The sequence below is a fragment of the Clarias gariepinus genome, chromosome 10 (assembly GCF_024256425.1).
Source record: "Clarias gariepinus isolate MV-2021 ecotype Netherlands chromosome 10, CGAR_prim_01v2, whole genome shotgun sequence".
Classification (NCBI taxonomy): domain Eukaryota; kingdom Metazoa; phylum Chordata; class Actinopteri; order Siluriformes; family Clariidae; genus Clarias; species Clarias gariepinus.
This window is the reverse complement of record NC_071109.1, coordinates 23,923,220-23,945,204: the sequence shown is the minus strand read 5'-3', so window position 1 is coordinate 23,945,204 and position 21,985 is coordinate 23,923,220. Positions and strand designations below refer to the sequence as shown.

At 36.8% G+C, this 21,985-nt stretch overlaps 1 protein-coding gene across 1 annotated transcript; it reads right to left on the bottom strand.

The window, feature by feature from the left end:
* Positions 1–3,486: 3,486 nt before the first annotated feature.
* tgfbi (transforming growth factor, beta-induced) lies at positions 3,487–19,846 on the bottom strand. The gene is made up of 17 exons (XM_053506136.1): positions 19,692–19,846; positions 19,282–19,380; positions 12,024–12,088; positions 11,734–11,891; positions 11,401–11,565; positions 10,913–11,059; positions 10,620–10,761; positions 7,251–7,463; positions 7,034–7,174; positions 6,803–6,945; positions 6,098–6,234; positions 5,389–5,519; positions 5,079–5,203; positions 4,809–4,911; positions 4,648–4,709; positions 4,532–4,556; positions 3,487–4,433 (listed from the first exon to the last, which is right to left on the bottom strand). Exons 1-17 carry the CDS (start codon positions 19,805–19,807, stop codon positions 4,372–4,374), a joined length of 2,034 nt encoding a protein of 677 aa, XP_053362111.1. The 5' UTR covers positions 19,808–19,846; the 3' UTR covers positions 3,487–4,371.
* Between the last annotated feature and the right edge of the window lie 2,139 nt (positions 19,847–21,985).

Below are 21,985 nucleotides of genomic sequence, written 5' to 3'. Positions count from 1 at the left end.
CTAATTAGCCTAATCTGCTGGTCTTTGGACTGTGGAAGTAAACCAGAGCACCCGGAGGAAACCCACGGGGGAAACTGCAAACTCCATGCACACAGACCCGAGACATGAATCATACCCAGACCCCTTGCAAACCATTACACCACCATGCCACCATGCCAGCTTGCTTCTGAGTTTTAGTCATTAAATATATCCTTACACTGCTTTACTAAGTTACTAACTAGAATTACCATCAGTCACACACTGTTGGGAGTTTTTTTTTTATTATACATTTTTCAGAATGTATATATAAATAAGAATGTATTGTATTTGCAATTTTGATATACAGAATGTCTTTTTTGTACAGAATATTTTAATTTTTATCCTAGTTACATTTTATTTCCTACTGTATTTCTTTTTAATTCATATTTATTTTTTACCTATAAGCTTTTATTTTTAAAGTCTCTGGTGGTCGTATAAGCATTTCACTGCATACCGTACTGTGTATGACTGTGTATGTGACAAATAAAATTTGAATTTGAAAGTAGATTGATGTGCATTAGGGAGGCTGTTTAAAAATAGTTTTCAATACACTCATGGTCTGGAAGTGAGTGTTTGTGTATGTGAGCTCTGTGTATGTGTTTTGAGCTCTGATTGGGTGCAAGTTTTTCAGGACTCCAGGGATCAGTGCGTGTTGATCCAGTTTCATTCTCATTCCATGTTCTGGATAAAAAGCAGTGAATATAAAGCAAGTAATGGGATTAATGTAACGATTAATACAGTTAATGTGTTGCTATGGTACACTTGGCTTAATAAAAATGAGATAAAACTTCGTCTTGCTGTGTAAGTTGTTTATTTAGAGTCATTTTAATAATGTACATGTTTTAGAATAATTGTGTGAGATTGACAGTCCACGCTGCATGTAGGTACAACAATAGTATAGTCGAGAGCAGCCTGGCGGAAGAACACGTTTTCTGCTGCACTCTTTCCAATTGACTGTGTGAGGTGTTCTGCAGCTGTGTGACGTCACGGGCTTTGGCTCCACTCTGTCTGGCTTTGAAAACTCAACAAGCAGACAAACCAATGGCGAGGAGTTCCGGACTGCTCTCTCTCTCTCTCTCAAACAGACACACACACACTCACGCTGTTCACTTTCATTGATTCATTTATTTATATTTAGCCAGAATTGGGAGGCAATGATAAGTACTGACTGGTGATATCTGTTGTTATCTGACTGCTGTGGTGTCAGACTAGAGTTCAATTTTGAAATCTATTAATCTGTGGACTCTCTCTCTCTTTCTCTCTCTCTCACACACACACAGTCTCTCAAATACAATGTGTTTTTATTGTAATATATCTTAAAAAAAACTCAACGTATTGATGTAATTAAAGTTTGTGAGGCTGTGTGCAGAAAATAAGAGGTTCATGCCTTAAACATTCCATATTATACACACTTTGCAGACCTGTACAAGAATCCGTTTTATCAGTCACAGTTTGTCACAGTGTGATAGTTTGGAAGGTTTTCCACAAAGGTGCTCTAAATGATTAAACTCAAAGTTTACAGTATAAAATGCTCTTTTTAAAATTTCTCTATTGCTAAATATTAAGGGTCGCCCCAGAGAAGACAATTACAGACCTATTAATACCGCTACTAAAGTTTGAATGACAGACATTGAGACATAATTGCTATGATATTCCAAATGTGACCAGCAGGGGGAGACGTCTGCCTATACTTTAATTGTTAACTGGAACCTCTGTTCAGTTCACACACACTAACAACCTCAGCACTACGAACTTTGTATCTGTGCATGTTTTTTTCTTAACATTGCCTTCTCATCATTGTTTTTTCTTTTTTAATATGTCTATTATATAGTGAACTGAAAAAACCTTGTATTGTATACGTCGTAGACACACCCATTTTAACACGCTGCTTGTTTCCACTTAAGCAGAATGTGGTAGTGGTCAGAAAGTGTCAGGGTTAGAAAACATAGGTGATCTGGTTTAAGAGTGTATTCTCACTGGGTGTTCTGTGTGTAATATAAGGGAGCTATTGTAGCCACCCAGTAAAAGGCTGGGGCAGAGGGCAACAGCTGTAGCACAGGTCATGCATGCTAGAGAAGTTCTCGGGCCCTATACCAAAACATCTGCCTCTGTCTGTAACAGGGCTGCCTAGACTGTAAGCACAAAGAAGAGGATTACGCTTTGATGCTTGACAGTATTCATTTATCACCTTTATTATGTCACAGTTTACTTCCAGGAAAACTAAACACAGCCCAGTCACGCTTAGTGTAAACTTCTATTTTCTAGACTGGCTAGAGCTGGCCATGATATACAGCTAAACAATACTGAAAAGAGATTTTAAATGAAGGCACTTCGGAGTAAACGTATGACTTACATGAGATGAATTTTGAGCTTTGTATTTCTAAGGATAACTTTTTGCAATTACTGCTGTGTTCCCACTGTTTAACAAATGCTTCCCGTGACCTTTTGTTCCTACTGTATATCCCCCTGCAGCAGCGATGTGGGCTTAGACATATGGCAAATACATACAGTGAGTTTTAACAACTCCACATATGTTTTATATTATAGATAACTTTACCCATTTAGCTAGATTCCATAATTAATCATAATTTATAAAGGGTCAGGCCAAAACATGCAAACATAAATAGACTAGTGTGCACGAGTAAGAAACCATTTATTTTTTCCGACATTTGATGACTAAAAGGTTTTAGTTAAATGTTTAATGTGAAGTAAACTGTATCTTTTTATATATTTCCTAATTTAGATTAGACTGTCCACAAATTATCTTCTACCACTGCATTGTATAATGGAACATTTCACAAGCAACATGGATTTGATCAAAGCAAATTCTCTTGAATGACATTAAATGGAGAATGATAGAATTCAATAGTATGCTGTAAGAGCACTCCTCAAGATGAAAGCAGCCCGAGCACATGAGATGGTCTATCCTCATACTCATCTCTTAACAGTGACCTTTCAGCAAGTGTGTCTGGCACGCTCTCACTAGTCCACTGCTGTCTTCCAGCTCAAAACAGCCAGCCGCTGTCTGGTTTTGAGACTAAAAGCCTGCTGAAAGAAAGACTGCCAGCTGAGAGAGAGCTACTGTGCACACATGTTTTATTCCCTGATTCCATTAGATATACCCTCCCTTGGGCTACTATGGCACAGCAAATTCCAGGATGAATCAGAGAAAAGATATAAAGCTAGTTCAAAATCCCATGAATGTTCCTTAATGGAACTTTTGAGGTTGGGTGTCTGCATCCTGTTAACCTACTTTAATTACGTTTTGTTCACTTGTAAGTAATTTTTGGACCCACCTTTTTTTCCATTACATAGTGTCTGTTATGAACAATGCTTTCCATGGAAGTCAGATATTTTTAACGGCTTCTGTTCAATTCAGCTGCGAGGATGATTTTTATATAATGATTTTGGTATAAAGGAAAGCACTTACAAGCACTGGAATAATTAAGTAATCATCTAAGTCAAAACACTGGTTAAAAATGGTAATTTTATTGTGAAATTTGTAAAAACTGTCCTTTGGTTCCACACAACAATTGTACAGTACAGCGTGTAGTATCTATTCCTATTAAATTTGGCAGATGTTATCACCAGAAAGCGTTTGTTCATCCACAAATTAAGCAGCACTACCAAGATTAAACAGACAAAATGCCCACCACAGTGAGTCACACGGCTGAAGAAGAGTTTTTTCCCAGGCTCTTGAAAAAACAAAAATCTAAATTTAACAATATGCAACTCATCAACTCAATACAGTATTGCTTTTTATGGCATGATATTAATGAAAAAAATGTTTTATGTTTTTTTTTTTTTTTTAGTTTGGACTTGTGGAGGCGCTTTGTCGCTAAGATTTCTGGCTGTGGAGGCTGCTGAGTAGGTGTATAGAAATGGCATTTTTATCAAACACGTGTACAGTAAATTCTAAATGAATTGTATTTTTTTTGCATAGGAACAGCTTTTGCACCATAAAGAAAGTAAACCTGACCTGCACTGCTTGTGCCTGAATAGCATTTTTTGTTCCAACATAAACCATGCAAACATGCTACATGTATATTAAAAAAAAACACAAAAAAGAGTAGAAAACAAATAAAACCGCATTTCTCATTTAAAATTGGCACTAGATCACTAAATTTGACATAAATTGAGATACAAGTCAATTAAACAAATATGTAATTAATCACCATCAACATGGTCTTTGGTTTTCACACAGAATTCTCAAATGCTTAGATTTTTAACCCATTCGTTTTTCCTGGGGTGTTGAAGTTGGTTACCTCCTCAATGCTTACAGAAAGATTACTAATTGTGCATGTGAGTTTTCCAAGAGCAGTGGAGGTTGGGATTAACTTAAAACCAATGAGGTTACTGGACTTTGGGCATCGTTCTGCTGGAGTGGCTGTTCACAATCCTCCTGAAAAGTTCCTCTGAAATATGATAATATTGGCAGTCATTTGCAAATCAACTGTAGAAATCTATTAAATTTATTTATTTTATTTTTTAATAATAGTTAAAGAATGTTTACCATTGTTAAGAATTTGTGAACCAACCTGTGTGGAAAAAAAAAACATGTTACAGTTTGCTAATATATAATGAATTTTAACTACTTTTCTTCAGCATTTAGCCAAAAATATAACTCACCCTCGCTGCAGAGGTACGCCTCAATGAAGTGTCCCCTGCTTGGTCACTTACAGCCTTGGGAGCTAAAAAACAAGCAAACAAAAGATGCATAAAATGTAAGAAAGGCTTGAACTTTGCACGAGGTTTAAATAAGCTTGTAATTAAGAAGAGCAGGATCTTACGGAGAGGCTTTATGATTGAATTAATGGCATGTACAACTCCATTAGTAGCCATAATGTCAGCATCAACAACTGCCACCCTGTTGACATACATAGTGGAGTTCCTCTAGAAAAAAAAAGAAGAAGAAGAAAGAAAACTGTTTCATAAATTTCTCGACCTATAGTATAAATGAGTTGATTATGTATAAATCTACACCAAGGTACATAAAAGCTTGCAAAATCTAATTTCTGATTGCGTTTTAGCAGTTTCACACAGAGTTGTTATGTTCTCACCAAGCCTAGTTCAAGTGTCTCTCCTGACATAGGCTTCATTCTGGTATGAGAGGTCACTCCACCACTCACAAGAAACTCCTCGCCTATGTGGTACTTCAGAAGATTGGCAAGTTCTCTTGGATCTCCTGCATAGAACATTACACAAAGCTATGAGTAATCTGAGAAGGAACGGCCACGTTAAAGTACTTTCAAGGAAATGAATTGAATGACTGATTGTGTGCTTTAAATATGATATTTAAAGCACACAATCAGTCATTCAATTCATTTCCTTGAAAGTAGTATTTCAGTAGTAAAAAGGGAAACACGATACTTGTAATTTTGTTGCTATCAGCTGGGGGCATGACACGGAAAGCTTCAGCGGTGGGGGCAAAGATGGTGTAGGTGCCTTTTTTGTTCAGCAGCTCAGTTATGCCTGCCCGCTGTATGTTTCCAACTAGGGTGCTATAAGATAGTACACAAAGTTTTGTCAGTATTTGACTACCAGACCGATATGTGCTCCTTCTCCAGTGAAGTTGGAGACATACTGTATAATTGTAAAATATTGCACTTTATTGAGAAACATTAAAATACTCTTTAATTATCTAGTATTTTTAAAATCTTACAATAAAAAAAAAAATTACATGCAGACCCTTTGGATCTGAAAATATAGACATGGAAAGTTTTTCTAGATGCAGTGTAAAAATTGGATGTCCAATTTAGATAGTTTATAATACTATAAGTCATAAAGCATTGAGTGGGCTGACACTGACAGAATGGATGTGCTGTGTGTGGAAAGGAAACAGCTGTGTGTAGTCTTTCATCCCTGCAACTCTGCTAACACCATTAAACCCCTTTTCAGGGGATTTTATTCCTGCTTGGGAATTTATGGAGGTTTGGAGCTTCAAAGAGTTCTGCTAAAAACACAACTCGTCCTACATATCTATGAGATAATGGGCTTTGTGTACATGCTTATGTCTTAGTATTGCATTGTCAGTCACAGTTAGGCATGATTTAGGTTTTGGTTGTGATCTGCTGCTTACCTGAAACGATTGTCTGCCTTGAGAACATCCATGACGGTGCCCATGGGCGGAGCCAGAACCTTATCCACGATAAACATAGTGCCGTGGCGGCCATTTTTGTCATGAGCAGCAATACAGGCATTCTCGATGCAGAGGTTCTGCAAAGGATAAAGCGGCGGTAAGTTGATGGTGGTTTGCATTATCCACATGGGATGTTGATTCTGTGGTTCTTGGATGACTTATGGTGTGCAAGTCAGCTGTGGAAAACGTTAGGGTGATCCAAAGGAGAGGTTTCCGGTGATCTGTAAACTCCATTACGCAGGAGTAATGAGAGACTTTAAAAGCTGGAGACGCATCACCAGTACCATGAACATGAGTGAAAATTAAAGACTTGAAACCAGTGTGACAATTATTGGGTTGTCTGGACTTTCATCTTATCCTTAAAATTATGGACATGATAAATGATCAAACAATCTGTACAAAGTCATAGAGACAAAACAATGTCTCATGAATTCCATAATGCTTATGTAATGGGTCAGATTGAAAGAGGGATGACGAGTGAATCTGAACGTGTGTGGAAAAGAAAACAGCAAATGTAATTTCCCAGCACTATTCTAACAGTTCATAAAATATAAACATTTTAATCCCATTTTAACACTTATCATGGTAAGCAATTATGGTATGTTTTATTCTTTGTTTTCTTAAAACTGCATTAAGATAACTTACATTTCTATACACAAATACTCTAAGCTTAGTTCCATCAAGTGTTTCCAGCTCCTGTCCATGGTACAGACTCTTGGAGGAGAGTTTCCCCTTCAGAACATGCTTCCTCATCAGTTTTCTCGTCTCAGGTGTCATTGAAAAAGTACCTGTTTACAAGTATAATAAATGTGAATTTAGTAAGCCTGAAAAAAGATTTATTAATGTAATTATTAAAGGAAATGCCTGTTACCCCACCTTTAAAAGCATCATTTTGAGGTGCCATCAAAGTAAATGCTTCTGAGCCTGAAAGCTGAGGATTTAGACCAGCGTCTGTGAAAAGCTTAGTAGCCGTGGAAACTTGGGGAACACTTTCAGCAAGTTCCTTTAAGGTTTTAACTATAATACAAAGTAAAATGTTAATGTTACATAATACTGAGAAGATGAGAATGAATATGACCACTTGTGATGGTACCTGAGTCAGGGATGAGAAGCTCATTGATATAATGGACAACTCCGTTGGTGCCCAGCTTGTCTGTAGATGTGACAATGTTTTTGCCATTAAGGGTCATCTCTTCACCATCGCAGCCCACCTCCAACACTGTGCCCTGTAGCGTCTCCAGTGGAGTCCCTGCCACAATGGACTCGGCACAGTGCATACTCTTCAGGATGTGGTAATTCAGCAATTCTGGGACATAACAGTGAATATAAATTCAGTTGTGTGGGGCTTAAATGTGAACATATAATTGATTTCAAGGTATATCTAGTTGGATAAGGGAGTCTCCAGTGCAGAACCGCCTTTAAAATTTTTTTTTTTTTACAGTTTTGTACTGGAGACTCCCTTATCCAAGTGTTATATTCATCTTTAACCACAGCACTATTCCAAAAAATATTTTTTGTTATTTAATAAAAGAATGACATATGTTTATAGTTCCTGAAGTAAATGTGTTTAAAGAACAACAAATTAGTTATTTAACCTAGTATCACACAGGTCAGAAACTGTTATAGCTATTTTATATATAAATCCCTCCATTTTCACACGCTCAAAAGTATTTAGACAGCTAAATAAGGACGGATAGACATCCGGGGAAGATGGACAGTCATGGCCTGTTTTTTAGTCGACACATTATTGATGTAAAATATCGTTATTGATTGCAGGTATTAAATCTGCATTTCGTAGCTGTTTATGAGAATGCGGTCTAAAGAGGTACTACTGAAAGTGATGGGGGACTGAAAGGACCACAAAAAAAAAAAGATATCATAAACTTTCAGAAGTGGCCAAAGGAGCAATATCAAAAGAAATGTAAGACAGTTAAAATGGATGACGAGAGGACTCTTTGTTTGGGTGAAAAACCCCCCCTTGTAAATTCTACTCACATCAAGAATGCTGTGGAGGAAGTAGGTGCATCATTATTAACGTTTACAATCAAGAGACACCTTTTCTTCAAGATGCAAACTACTAGTAACACTCAATAGTGGAAAGTCTAGGTCAAACTGGAAAATTATTGAAAGAATCGAATATGGGAAAGAAACGAAGGGCTCCTGTTCCAAAGCATACTGTACAACATCCTCATGAACTGTAACATGCTGGAGGCAGTGGTATGGCATGAGGTTTACTGTAAAGTTACACTTGCTGCTTAGATTCATCCTAACTAAATATTCGCTTCACTTACCAGAGAAAAAACTGAAGGCATAAAGACCTACAAACAAATAGAAACTGCACTAAAGGCTTGTCAAAGCACCTCAAGGAAGTAAACTCAGCATTTCCTTGAGTTTCATATTTAAGGCTACCGTAGACTGCAAAGATTTTTAATCCAATTGTAAAAAAATAATCCTAATACTTAGGATTATGTTGCTTTTTCCAATTACTTTTGTCACATCACTACCTGACTCACACCCTGTATCAGCTGTATCAGTACTGCGGTTCCAAGAATTAATGGCAAACTAGATACATTCTTCTTCTTTGTCTTTGGACTGTTCCCTTTCAGTGGTCGCCACAGCGAATCATCTGCCTCTACATACATTGATATTGCAAATTACAACACTGAACACAACTCTCCACCAGCAAAATCCCTGGAATTCCAATTAGACACACCTGTTCATAATCAATCACCTCCTGTTCAAACACACTCCACACACTTAACTTTAAAGTAAGGCCTTGTTCAGACTGTCAGCCCAAATCAGATTCTTTGGCATATCCAAATTGGATTCAGTTTAGAATCAGACTGCAATAGAACAGTAAAAAACTAACAAAAAATCGATTAAATGTGATTTCTGCAAAACCAATCTAAACCACATCCAGACATGGTTTAAAATCAGATTCAAATCAGATTCTTAAAGATGTGTCACCCTTTGGACGCTCTACATGATTAAATCTGACTATAAACTGTCCATCATTTCTAACCCGATGTGGAAGTCCAAGCGATCACGTGGTATAGGACATGGATTCAAGGTTTAAAAATGAGCAGGAAGATAATGGAAGAAATGAAGATGGGAATACATAACTATAATTTTGTAGAAAGAAACATTGCTATGATTTAGAAGGTCATAGAGGGTCCTTGTTTTCCACTTTTGCCACTTTAACTACCAAGTATGTAAAAGCTGCTCTCTTAAATTCGTCATACAGTACAGGCCAAGCTAGATGGAATGTACAGAAACATTGCTGTATGTAAGCATCTAGCATGATTAGAACAACAACCGCAGCATATAAGTCAACAATGTGTCAACAATGATTTGGGCTACCAGTCTGAACAGGGCCAAATTCAATCGGATAAGTTTTAAATAAAAGTGTGGACAGTCAGTTCTAAAGATCATTCTTTACTAAATTGATCTGTTTATCATTCTGGCGTGTTGATTCTTTTGCTCTAAAGTCTTGGATTTTGCCCTTATTTTTGCTTTAATGATGTTTTTGTATTGCTTGACCTTTTGCCTGTTCTTTGACCAAGATTCTTACGCTGTTTTAGATTGTTTGCCTTAATATTCTGCAGTAAATATTTTCACTGCATTTGCATTCTGCTTCAGACTTGTACCGTGAAACTTCTGAGCGTATGAACACGGAGATGCTCTGTAAAAAATTCTTAAACAGTTAATGCAATATAATTGTATTTAATTGCCCTTAATTAAAGCTGTAGATCTACAATTTAATACCATTTGATTGGTTTATTTTAAATTCATTGTGATGGTGTACAACAATGCAAATACACAAACTGTAGTCTTTTTCCATGCCACTATTTACTCTATCCAAGCTCTTGAAGTGAAGGAGGTACATGGCATTAAACTTGGTGTCATCATCAAGAAAGCCCAAAAGCATCATAAAAGTGGAAGAAGTCCCTTAAGAGGATTATCTGGACTGCCCAGAGACTTCTAGGATCTCAGCTTCCCTCCACAGACACTCTACTCACCTACCACTGCTGGAACAAAGCAGGGGACATAAAGACCGCCCAAACACTCAAGTTGCTCTCTATTTATGTGGAGGATCTCAAGTTACCAACTCAGACACGACAGACCAAAGGGTACTGAAGTTTACCACAAGCATTATCACTACAGCTATTCCCCAGTGGGTAGCCAAGAACATCCAGACAAACGAGAGAGAGATACCTTCAAGCTTACACTGAGCATAAGAACTTAGTCTAATGAATCTTGTCTACATCCACACATACATATTGTATAATGAATGCTGCCCTAATAATGCAATATACAGCAACTGTACTGTATATTGTCACAGGGATCTGCTGTTATAGGTATTATATAAAACCTTTTTCCCCTCTAAACTGCTGACAGGGAGATATCACATTCTGCTGTCAAACTGTTCAGATATAAGGTTTAAATTGATATTCAGACTTACCTTTAAGTGAGACTGGATCATTTATGATTCTGTTGAGCATTTCTTTAGGGATCTTCTCAAATGCTTCATTTGTTGGTGCAAATAGTGTATAGGATCCCTCATTCTCCATCAATGAGTTAAGACCAGCATCATCAACAGCTTTCTAAAATGAAAGATAAATGAATTCTGTGCATGAAAGCAATAGGAAACTTAAAATACGAGACCCACATAATAAAAATGCACAATTCCTGACTTTATCAATACATCTCATTAAAACATCTTAAAACAATTTTAGCTGGAAAATAACATCATACCTGGAGTGTTGTGAGTTCATCATCAGTGTCAAGAAAAGACTGGATATTGTTGGTGATAGCTGTGATAACTCTGTCGACAACGTGTACTATTCCATTAGTGGCATGCTGGTCAGTCTTCACCAGCCTTGCGCAGTTAACAGTCACAATCTAGAGAAAGGATTTTCATAGTAATATCAGTGGGCTTAACACATATGATGTTTGTTCATCTCTTCTAAAGTTAGTACTGAGTAGTTAGTACTATTGATAAAAACAACTAATTTAATGGAAATTGTACACACAAATATATACACAATACTCAAAACATGAGTATAAAAATAGTTTAAGGCTAAGTAGCTTGGCACAGACAGACTCCACAGTGCAATGTTAAGTAGCTTGGGCAAAGAGGCGATAAAGTAAACAGCATAGCACTGGAGGCACTACTATAAACATGAACGCTCAGGCTTTCTGTGGTTTAATCATAGCTGTCATAGATGTAAGAAACCACTTACACCATTGGAATAATGCTGGATATGAACATCAAAATCCTGGTACATTGAGGAGAAGGAGGACCCATGCTTGAGATCATCTGAAGTCAAGCGTTTATTAATCATGTGGTAATGCAATGCATTAAGGAGCTCAATGTTCACGTTGCTCACCAAGGCATCCAGAATTTCCTAAAGCAACAGTGACATTTTCAGTTCTTCCATAAGACCTTAAAAAGTGCATTAATTAAAATGTATAATGTGTGAAATCTGTGGTTGAAGTAGGCTTGAGTTAAGGTGTACAGTTTATTTTAAAAACAGTAAAGTGTGACAGTAAAATGTGTACTGTAGTGAACTCACAACAGGAAGAGCAGCCCAGGCATCGTTACTTGGGGCAAAGAATGTAAAACTGCCAGGTCCCTCAATTTCCTCCCTCAGTTTGGCTCTGTCAGAGTACATCTTAGTAGTCGTGGCTCCAACCACCCCCAGGGTGTTGTATATATTCACCAAAGGAAGAGCTGGTAGAAACCAAGAACATTATAGATAAACTTTGCTATGAATAATCTCAGTTAGTAAAGTACTTGGAGAAAAAAAACAATTTGAAAAAAACATTGGGTGAAATTATAAAAAAAAAAAAAAAAAAATCAAACCTGCAGGACAGCCTTTCTCTCCTAGCACCTTTTCATAACCAGGGCAACATTCATAGGTAACCACACTATAGGGGAAAAGATCAAGAGGGTAATCCACTTAAATTTTACAATGCATCAATAACCTTATATACTGTATAATTCACTAGCAGTTATAGGTACTTGCATTAATGTGGATTTATGGATTGTAGGGACCAGTAATTATATTGTAACATATGTATTTATATTACATACAATATTTTTCGGTTCAACATTAGTATAGGGCCATATAGACTGAAGGAGTGAATTAAAACAAATCCAACCCAACAAATGTTACCGCTAAGAGACAGAAAAGTAATATATTATTTGAAAAAATCTTTTTTTTCTTGTGTATTATTCCTTTAAATCCTACTGCCATACCAGCTTCAACTGTTCACACTTCAGTGTATACACACACACATACACACACTAAGCAGACTGGACTATTCCACATTGTTTCCATCTAGATGTGTTTCCAATAAATGCCCTCTGAGGCTTCATTTGGCCCTGGAAGGCCCTCAAATGCAATTTGTTTAGGGAAAATCCAGTGACACATCGCCAGTCAGCGGAACCTCCAAAGAATGAGTTTAGAGATGCGTTAAGAATTAACAACTCCTGCCAGTACAAATAGAGACTTCCTTAGAAACTGCTAAGCTAAGATACAAACATAGGCTCATGAATTTTGAGGAACATTGGGTTGCCTTTTTTTAATCTATCTATCTATCTATCTATCTATCTATCTATCTATCTATCTATCTATCTATCTATCTATCTACCTATTTTTATTGTTAAACATATATTATTATTACCCTGAAATTAATTTCAACTGTGTTAAATCCAGCTAGATTAAAATTATAAATAAAACCCTAGTCAAACCTGATTAAAATACATCAAATAAAAAAGAATGTGCGCTAAAATCTTTAATGAAATCGCAGATACATTTGACGTACCTACAGGACACATTTAATTTTACTAGCCAAAATCAGTTAAATATTAACATTTTCTTTAAAAAATATATAAAATACCCAGCCACTAGAAATTCAGTTCTCAATGCCAGTCCCAAGCCTGGAGAAATGGGTGGGATGCGGCAGGAAGGGCATCTGGTGTAAAACTTGCTCCAAAAACTTGCAGATCAAAAGATGCGATGTGTTGATCCCGAGAAACGGAAAAAGCCCAAGGAAAGAAAAGTAGCTCTGTTATGTGGTGGAATATTTTTACTTGTAGGTTTTGGGTCCCATTTGACTGAATAATACTGCGAATTGTTGTTCGAAAACTTATATTGTTCCGAGCACCTTTATCCTTTGATGAAATATTTCCATATTAAAGAGATTATTCCACATATACATTGAGGGTGAGGGCTCACTGGATGACATAAAAAATATAGTATTATCCACAGTCAGAAGATCTCAGCCCAACCGAACACCTAGAGTATGGGAGAGTTTGGTGTGACATGTTAGAAAACCTCCACTAGGGTTAGAAGATCTCTTTTGGCAATGGTGTTCCTTCCAGTTTTCATTTCCAAAGGCTTGTAGAATCTAGGTCAAGGTATTCTCACGATCTATTTTCTTAACAGCAATGTCTCACTTTATTTGCATTGTTATTATAATATCCTAAATTCTGTATTAATTTCAAATAATATAGATACTTTATTAATTAATTCCAAGTATGGAACATCTCAAAACTTTAGTTAGGTAAAGAGGTAAATCCTAAGATTAAGGAATACCGCACACTTTTAAAAGTAGAAAGCAGACTGAACCGATTATTATAACAGATGGTAACACAACACTTATTTGTTTTCTGCCAGCATAAACAATGATGGTAGCCATGGACTTCGGATAAATAAACAGCATGGCTGGATAGTTAAAGCAGACAATATATAAAATTTTCGAATACCACAAAAAGTTTTTTACCAGAAGAGTTGTGAAAATTGCACATAGGAAATCTTTACTATATTTAGTATATGCCTTGTCATCAGATTTAGAGCCAAGTCCAGTTGAGTCATATTGTGTTTTTTTTCTCTTGCTGAATGATCAGTTCCTGTAATGGCATGGATTTTAAAACAAACAAGACTATTCCCTTGGAAACAGTCTGTAATTATTTACCACCTTTTTAAAATAAGCCTAAATAAATGACAGTGCTCTTACTTTTTAATGTCTTTTGACCAACATTAGAAACTACTACAGCACAGAAAATACCTTGGGTGGATACTCAGGATGACACTGCATAACCTCTTTCACAAATGATTAAGTATATGTCATTTCTGCATACTTGGAGCTGAAACTTTAAAGAACTTCCATGGTGAAAAAAAGGCTTCAAATAAAACATCCTTATGACAAGCACAAAGACACAGAAAATGCCCAAATGCACATAATAGATGGGTAATGTATGATTGTATGTGTTTTGTTTCACGTATGTTGAATAGTGGGGCAGGGTGGTCAGGGATAAACACATTGGTTCATGCATAGCAAGATGGGGAGGGGGCCCTGCTGAAGTTTTGGCCAAGGGACCCAAAATGTATCCCAATCTGTTCCAGGTCAAAATCTAGAGAGGACTGAGTTCACAATTGACCTAATACACAAATTTCTTTGAAAATTATAAGACATCAATTGATTCATGACCTTCTTAACCTAGGCCTATTAAAAGACATTTTCATGCCGTTTGAAGATCTGTTAAGGATAACCCTGTAATTCTATGTCGAGAGCATATAACACAGAGCTCCACCAGGCCTCTAGGGACCTAATACAGTATATAAAAAATAATTGTCATGGTTATTTAGATCCTGAAGCTAATGATCTAAATAGCCATACTAATAATTTTTCATTTTCTGTATTGGTCCGTTTTATTTTTTCAGTTTAGAAATAAAGCTTCAGGACGTGTATTAGGACCTAATACAGTATAGGAAATAGGATTGGTATGGCTATTTATATTTTGAAGCTCAGGGATAAATGATTTAGAAATAAAGCCCTTATAGTCACTAGTGATGGACCGTTCATGAACGATTCATTCTTTTTGAATGAGTGGTTAACGTGACTCAGAAGAACGAGTAGTCTCAGAGAGTGATTTGTTTATTTTCTACTGAGCGCACATGCGAAAATCATCGCAAAACCTCTGTAGGTTAAGTACTGTACAGAAAACAGAAAAGGGCGGTTCATCTCATGAGTTTTCTAGTCCGAGTCGTTCATTCTTTTATCATGTTACTCCCATAGACGCTATGCAGTGCAGTACACAGGAAACAGAATTGAGCGGTTCCTCTCATGAGACTTTTAGTCCGAGTTGTTCGTTCTTTTATTGCGTGACTCCCATAGACGCTATACAGTGCAATATCGAATAAACAACTTGGACCAGAAGATATGAGATGCTGCTCATTCTGTTTATCGTATGTCCCATAGGCAAAGACGTGATGGGGGTCTGTTTATTAAAAATGTAACATTTTATTTTATTTCTGATCAAAAGAATGAAAGGACCTAAATGATTAAAAAAAAAAGGTTTTGTTCATTTTAATGAACGAGATTAAAAGAACCGAGTCAATAAAATGATATAAAATTCCCATCACTAGTGGTCACGTGTTACATAAGCATGTGTGATTACCATATTCCAAGTATTTGAAACAAAATTTCACTGGCTGTGGGATTTGTTAAATATTAAATGTCAAATTTAACTAATGTAAACAAATTAGTTAAATTAAATTAGTTAAATGACACGAAGCCAGACTAAAAGTGTCATAGGTATGCGCTGGATTGAGCATTTCCAGTCTCTAGTAATACTCTGATAAGGAACAACTGTGATGGGTTTCACATCTCTTACAAACCTTCTAGTCTCTCCTCAACTAACCTGCAAGAATCCAGACTTACAAAGAAAGAGATTGTTTCATCGAAATGCAAACAACCATAAGCTTCTGCACCCCAAAGAGTTAAATCAGGTTCAAGCTGATAACTTAAATTTTGTTTTCACAAGTCAGGTTGTGTCCTTTCACAGCCTGACTCGACAGAGTTCATGCACAGACGCACACACAGGATGAGGGGTTAGTCATGAATGATTTGTGTGTGTTTGGGGTAAGTTAGAGCTCTTGTCCGGAGTCAGTGCAAGCAGTCATTTCCTAAAGATATCTGAACACACACACCAACTCTCCCTTCCTCTTTGGCGTTCATGAGAATATTCTATGAAAGAGACCCTGTTTAGAAAGGAAAAGATGACTAAAACAAGTCTTCTTTTGTCTTGCACTGATTTTACTCTTAGTTTTAAAACCCCCCCGCAAGGCTTCAAGAATGATGCATTGCGGTGATAAAAGTTTGTGTATATATATGTATATGTCTGCGAATGTAACACTCTGCACATGTGGTTTCTCTTCGATCCTCATATACATGCCTGTGGAATGTTCAGGCCAGTAACCAATAACACCTTTCCCCCCCCTGTGGGAACATTAAACTGGACGTCAATCAAAGAGAGCTTCTGTGGAGTCTGGCGCTACACTTTGAGCCTGACTCAGTCCCCATGGCATAGTGGAGACCACAGAATGGCAATCAACATTGTGAACAATTCAGCCTCACAACGATTCAAAGCTGCATGGAAAAGGAGACACATGGAAGCCATTATGGGCATCAAGTCCTTCGAGCTGAACTCACCATCAGAATTTCAGTAGATAGCCACATATCCTAAAAAGGTAATCAATTCAGAAATGGGAAGACAAAAAAGGACAAAAAAGGTTTTCCCTAACATGCCAGCTATTGGTACTGGTTAAAATGCAAGCATGTGTAAAGAAATATTAGAGGCTTGCAGTAAAAACCTACAACTCACACACGTACATAATGTAAAACCAATGGAGCATTACTGGCATAAGTAAATCCTATAACTTCATTTTTGTCTCTTATTTCCTATTAATTTGAGTGTTTTGTAAACACTAATTATTTAACATAAATGAACCAAAAAAGGATATAGAATGCATTTTAAAACCTGCCCATCTAAACATCTGTTTGCTGTGATGGCAATCAAAACTTCTATATCCACATATCAATACCAACAATGTAATAGAAGTACTTTTATTTTACTTTCTTAATGAAGTCAAATGAAAGGAAAATAACAAATGTGAAAAAAGCTAAATATATTGTCTTATTTTAATTTTTTTTCTTAAATATTTTTTTATTCTATCAGTCAACATTTCATTAATCAACACTATTTTTATAGAAAGGCTCCCTTGCCTGAGGTCAAATAACCTGTATTATATCACAGCTCACTGCTATAGGTGACATCGCTACAGTCCATAAGTGCCTCTGGGGGCTCCACCTGGGAGCATGATATTCAAAAAATTCTTGGCAGGTTTGTAAAAAATGTGTACATAATTACTTGTACATAATCTCCAATACAGTTACCATGCTTTTTGATATAAACAGTGATGGAAGTATAATTTCCCTATGAACCTTTTTAATGATAATTGATTAAAGACTTGAGAAAAGCCCCAGAGTGGCTATTGTTAAATATTTATTTTCGATTTTAACGTGTACTTGTTACTTCCCTTAGTTATGAGGTTTGGCCTGAACAGTGGCTTTGTGGAATGCTTTAGTGTAGTACAATTTCTCCAGACTTCTCACCTCTACACCATTAGTAAACAAACATGAGTGGTCATAAACTTCTCAAGTTTTTTTAATAAGAATTTGTAAGAAGTTTTTTTTTTTTTTTTAGAAACAGGAACAGTCCTACTGTGTAGCCTGACTCATGGCTTTCAGGGAAACACGATTGCAATACATCAACAATAAGGCTTAATAATACTATATGGCATTGTCACAATGCAGTGGCAGCTCAGTAATTAAGGCCCTGGTCTACTGATCAGAACTTTAGGGGTTTAAGCTGCAGCACTGCTAGGGTGCCACTAATGGGCCCCTAAGCATGGCCGCAACCACATAACAAGCTGAGAAATGCAAGAAAAATAATATTTTTTTTGGACATGTGACAACTTCTTCTTTTTCTATTATGCCATAGTGGATATTTCCCATGCACAGAAAAAAATGTACATGCTGGTATGGAAATTGTCTATTATAAGCGAATGCAGATACTTGAATTAATCCCATTATAATTAATGCATACTAATTAATTTGAGACTTTGCATATAAGATTTTGTTGCATTATGTGCAGAGTGAGAATACATAGGCAAAAGCACACTATTTTGTTTGATAAAACCATTAACATGTGAAATGTTATGAAAGAGTTGTGCAATGCTTTGCACTAGAAAGACAGTTGCATTCTTCTTGGATCCCTAGGCACATTAAAAAAAAACAAGAGTTATATAAAAAAAGAAAAATAGTGATAAATGTTAACAGACATTAGCAGACAAACAAAAGAAAAACCCTCTTTCACTGGTGTAAAATTTTAGTCACTTAAAACCAGTGGTCCTTGAGATGAACAGAAGCTACAGACTTAAGCAGGGACAAGAATTTTCTTCTCTTGAGGACAGGGCGTCTGTTAACGTTTATCACTATTGCTCCTTGAGGAACGACTGGGAAAATCGACTAGACCCCTACTCAGTACTGAGAAGCTATTGCAAATGATTTGCCACATGTGCCACATTTTGATAAAAAGGTATTTAAAATGGACCTATGGATACAAGAAGAATTCAACTGCCTTTTTAGTGTAATAGCATTGAACAAATCCGTCATAACATGTCGCTTGTTGATGTATAATGCAACAAAATCCTATATGCAAGCTCATTTTAATTCAGTCCCTAGGGAAAATTCCTAACCCATGTTGTGTTGTCCCTGAATGATCCCATGAGGTAATGAAGACTCATTTCATGCCCTTTCATGCTATGTAGTTGACTAAACTGTTGGGTATGTTGATACAACCATAATGAGTTCTCCTAACAGAAACCAGACCCAATATACGGAACTTAATCTAACAGTGATTAATCTAAATTTTTTTTTTTTTTTTTGCGAGATTCTGGAAAAAAAAATACTAATGCCATTCCTGAACTTCCTGCCTCACTGCTTGGAGTCATTGCTATTAACTTTATGACCAACAATGCTTCTTCCAGGACTGTTAGGTATGAGGTAGATTTTTTACAGACAGATTGAGGACTTCTTTCTTCTGTTTGGAGACTTGTAAGATAAACTACAGTTTATTAGACTAAGGATAAATAAATGAATCAACGACCAGGATAAAGGCAACCAAGTTATATGCATGATCAGGTTTTTTGAAACTGTATGAAAGATAGGTGTGAAAGATAGGTGCGGATGAAAGATAGGTGCGGACTCACGTTGGTTTGCCGCATATTTTGCGTCGGTACCACTGCTTGCAGTTGGTAAAGTACTTCTTATCGGTTCCTTGAATCTTCTGCATAGCGCAAACGTTGGGGCTGCATAAAGACACATCAGAATATTGACTGGAATCGAAGCCTTACTAGACGTATTTTTGCATTAATAAATAATAATAATAATAATAAACACTTAAAAAACATTTTTAAAAAGTGTCCAAGCATCAAATCTTATCTCAGATAAAGGCGCACTTCTAAATCACCTGCTGAGTAACTTAACAATATAACACGTTTAACGGGCTAATAAAACTTTTTTTTTTTAATTCTAAGAATGAAACGAATCAATGTGCCAGTGATAACCAAAATAGCAACACTGCAAAATAGGAAGAATGTCTGTTTTAAAACCTTCTTACCCATGCTGTCTTCCTCTTATCCTGCTGTGTTGAAGAACAGACTGATAAGGAGATTTTGCGGCGAACACCGCGGCGATGAAAGTGACAGTAAGCGCACACAGAGTCAGCCGCTTCATGTTCCCGCAATTTCCGCCACACTGCGTCCGAAAGCACGCGCTCCCCATAAATACCAAAAGAAGCGCCCGGGTTATGGGCGGGGCTTAACGTCAGCATCTACGTGAGGCGATAATGCTGGGGTTCTTAAACTTTTTGCAGCGATTAACCCCTATTGTTAACTCTCAAAAAGAGGGCATACTGTGTGTATATGTATATATTCCTGTTAATACACTAATGTATGTGCGTCTCTCTCTCTCTCTCTCTCTTTATATATTTACACACACACCACACACACACACACACACACACACACTAGTGTATATACAGAAAAGAAAGAAAATGTACTTAGTAAAAGAACTTCGGTCTACACTAACTGGTATACCAGTATCTCACCAGTGGTATATAAACATATGGTATTAAGTCATTAAGTAGCAACAACAGTCAGTTGTTATTTTAAGACATGAAGGTCAGCTGCTCTGGAATAGTTCTTGCAAGAACCCTATTGTCAAGTGCATCTGCAAAACCAATCATGCAACATGATAACCCAGGCTCTCATGGAGACCTTCCCAGGAAAGCAAGACCAAAACTTAGCTGTGGTGCAGAGAAAAAGTTCATTGTTTACTGGTCTCCAAGATCAATTAATAGTACCTCAGATTAGAGCAGTTTATGAAGGCTTTACAGAGCACGAGTAGCAGAAACATCTCAATATCAACTGTGTGAAGGAGATGATTGCATATTTTGCATGCCAAACTTTTGACCTTTGACAGTGTATACAGCGAGTATACATCTTGAAAAAGAAATTTAATATTGTGGAAAAAAAAAAAAAAATATATTTTGTGATTGAATTCAAGACGGCACGGTGGTGTAGTGGTTAGCACTGTCGCATTGCACCTCCAGGGTCCGAGTTTGACTCCCGGCCAGGCTTGATTCCTGTCTCTGTGTGCACAAGGTTTTCATATTCTCCCATGCTTGGTGGGTTTCCTTCGGGTACTCCGGTTTCCTCCCACAGTCCAAAGACATGCAGTTTAGGCCAATTGGCGTCCCCAAAATTGCCCATAGTGCATGTGTGAGTGAGTGCATGTGTGTGTGCCCTGCGATGGATTGGCACCCTGTCCAGGGTGTGCCCCGCCTCATGCCCTAAGCCTCCTGGGACAGGCTTGAGAGTAAGTGAGAGATTGAATTCAAAAAGTAAAATTCTCATATATTATAGATTTATTACATGTAAAGTGCAATATTAAATATTAACTTAGATTATCGTGACATACAGCTTATGAAAATAAGAAATAGTACACTATCTAAAAATATTAAAATGTTTCCTAAGATCTGTCAAGCAGGCTTTGGCCATAAGGCAGGGGCACACACACCAGTTAACCTAATCTGTATATCTTTGGACTGTGGGAGGCTACTAGAGCATCCATAGGAAACCCACCAAGCACGGGGAGAACATGCAAACTCAAACTAGACTATTGATGTGCAAGCGACTTCGCTAACCACTTGGTGGGTTTCTCCCACAGTCCAAAGACACACAGATTAGGCCAACTGTCATTCCCAAATTGTCTGTAGTGTGTGTATGTGGGTGTGTGTGCTCTGCGATGAATAGGCACCCTGTCTAGGGTGTACTCCCACCTTGTGTCCTAAGTCTCCTGTCCCCCTACAAAAAATAGTCTAGTCTGATTAAGTCAAAGGTAATTAGTAGTAAACATTAGTAAACCTGTTAATTAATAAGCCTGTAGTCTATATTGTATGTGTGCATATAGATAGATTACTGTTCATGCCCATTTTCATATTCACATAAAACCAGATTCTGTCCCTGAGCTTTATATTATTATTCTCTCCAATTCTAAATAAGAAAGCTAAGCTTATAAGGTCTTGATATGATATATATAATATAAACTTGAATGTCTGTAAAAATGGAAGGTGTGACAATATTACATTCGTAGCCAAAGAGAAATGGTCTCTTAATAATCCTTAAAATAAAAAAATAAAAAATTGGTAAATAATTTAATTAAAACTTCAATTGCTGTAATTTATCCGGGCAAATATTAACCTCATTATTTAAATACATATTAATATTCCTGGCAGTTACTTAAGTAGAAATATTGTTTTTTTTATCTATTTAACACAATTTATTTTTCAATTTAGTTTCTTTACCACTAGGTGCTCCATTGCTGCTCCATCTCTTTATTTACACTATAAAT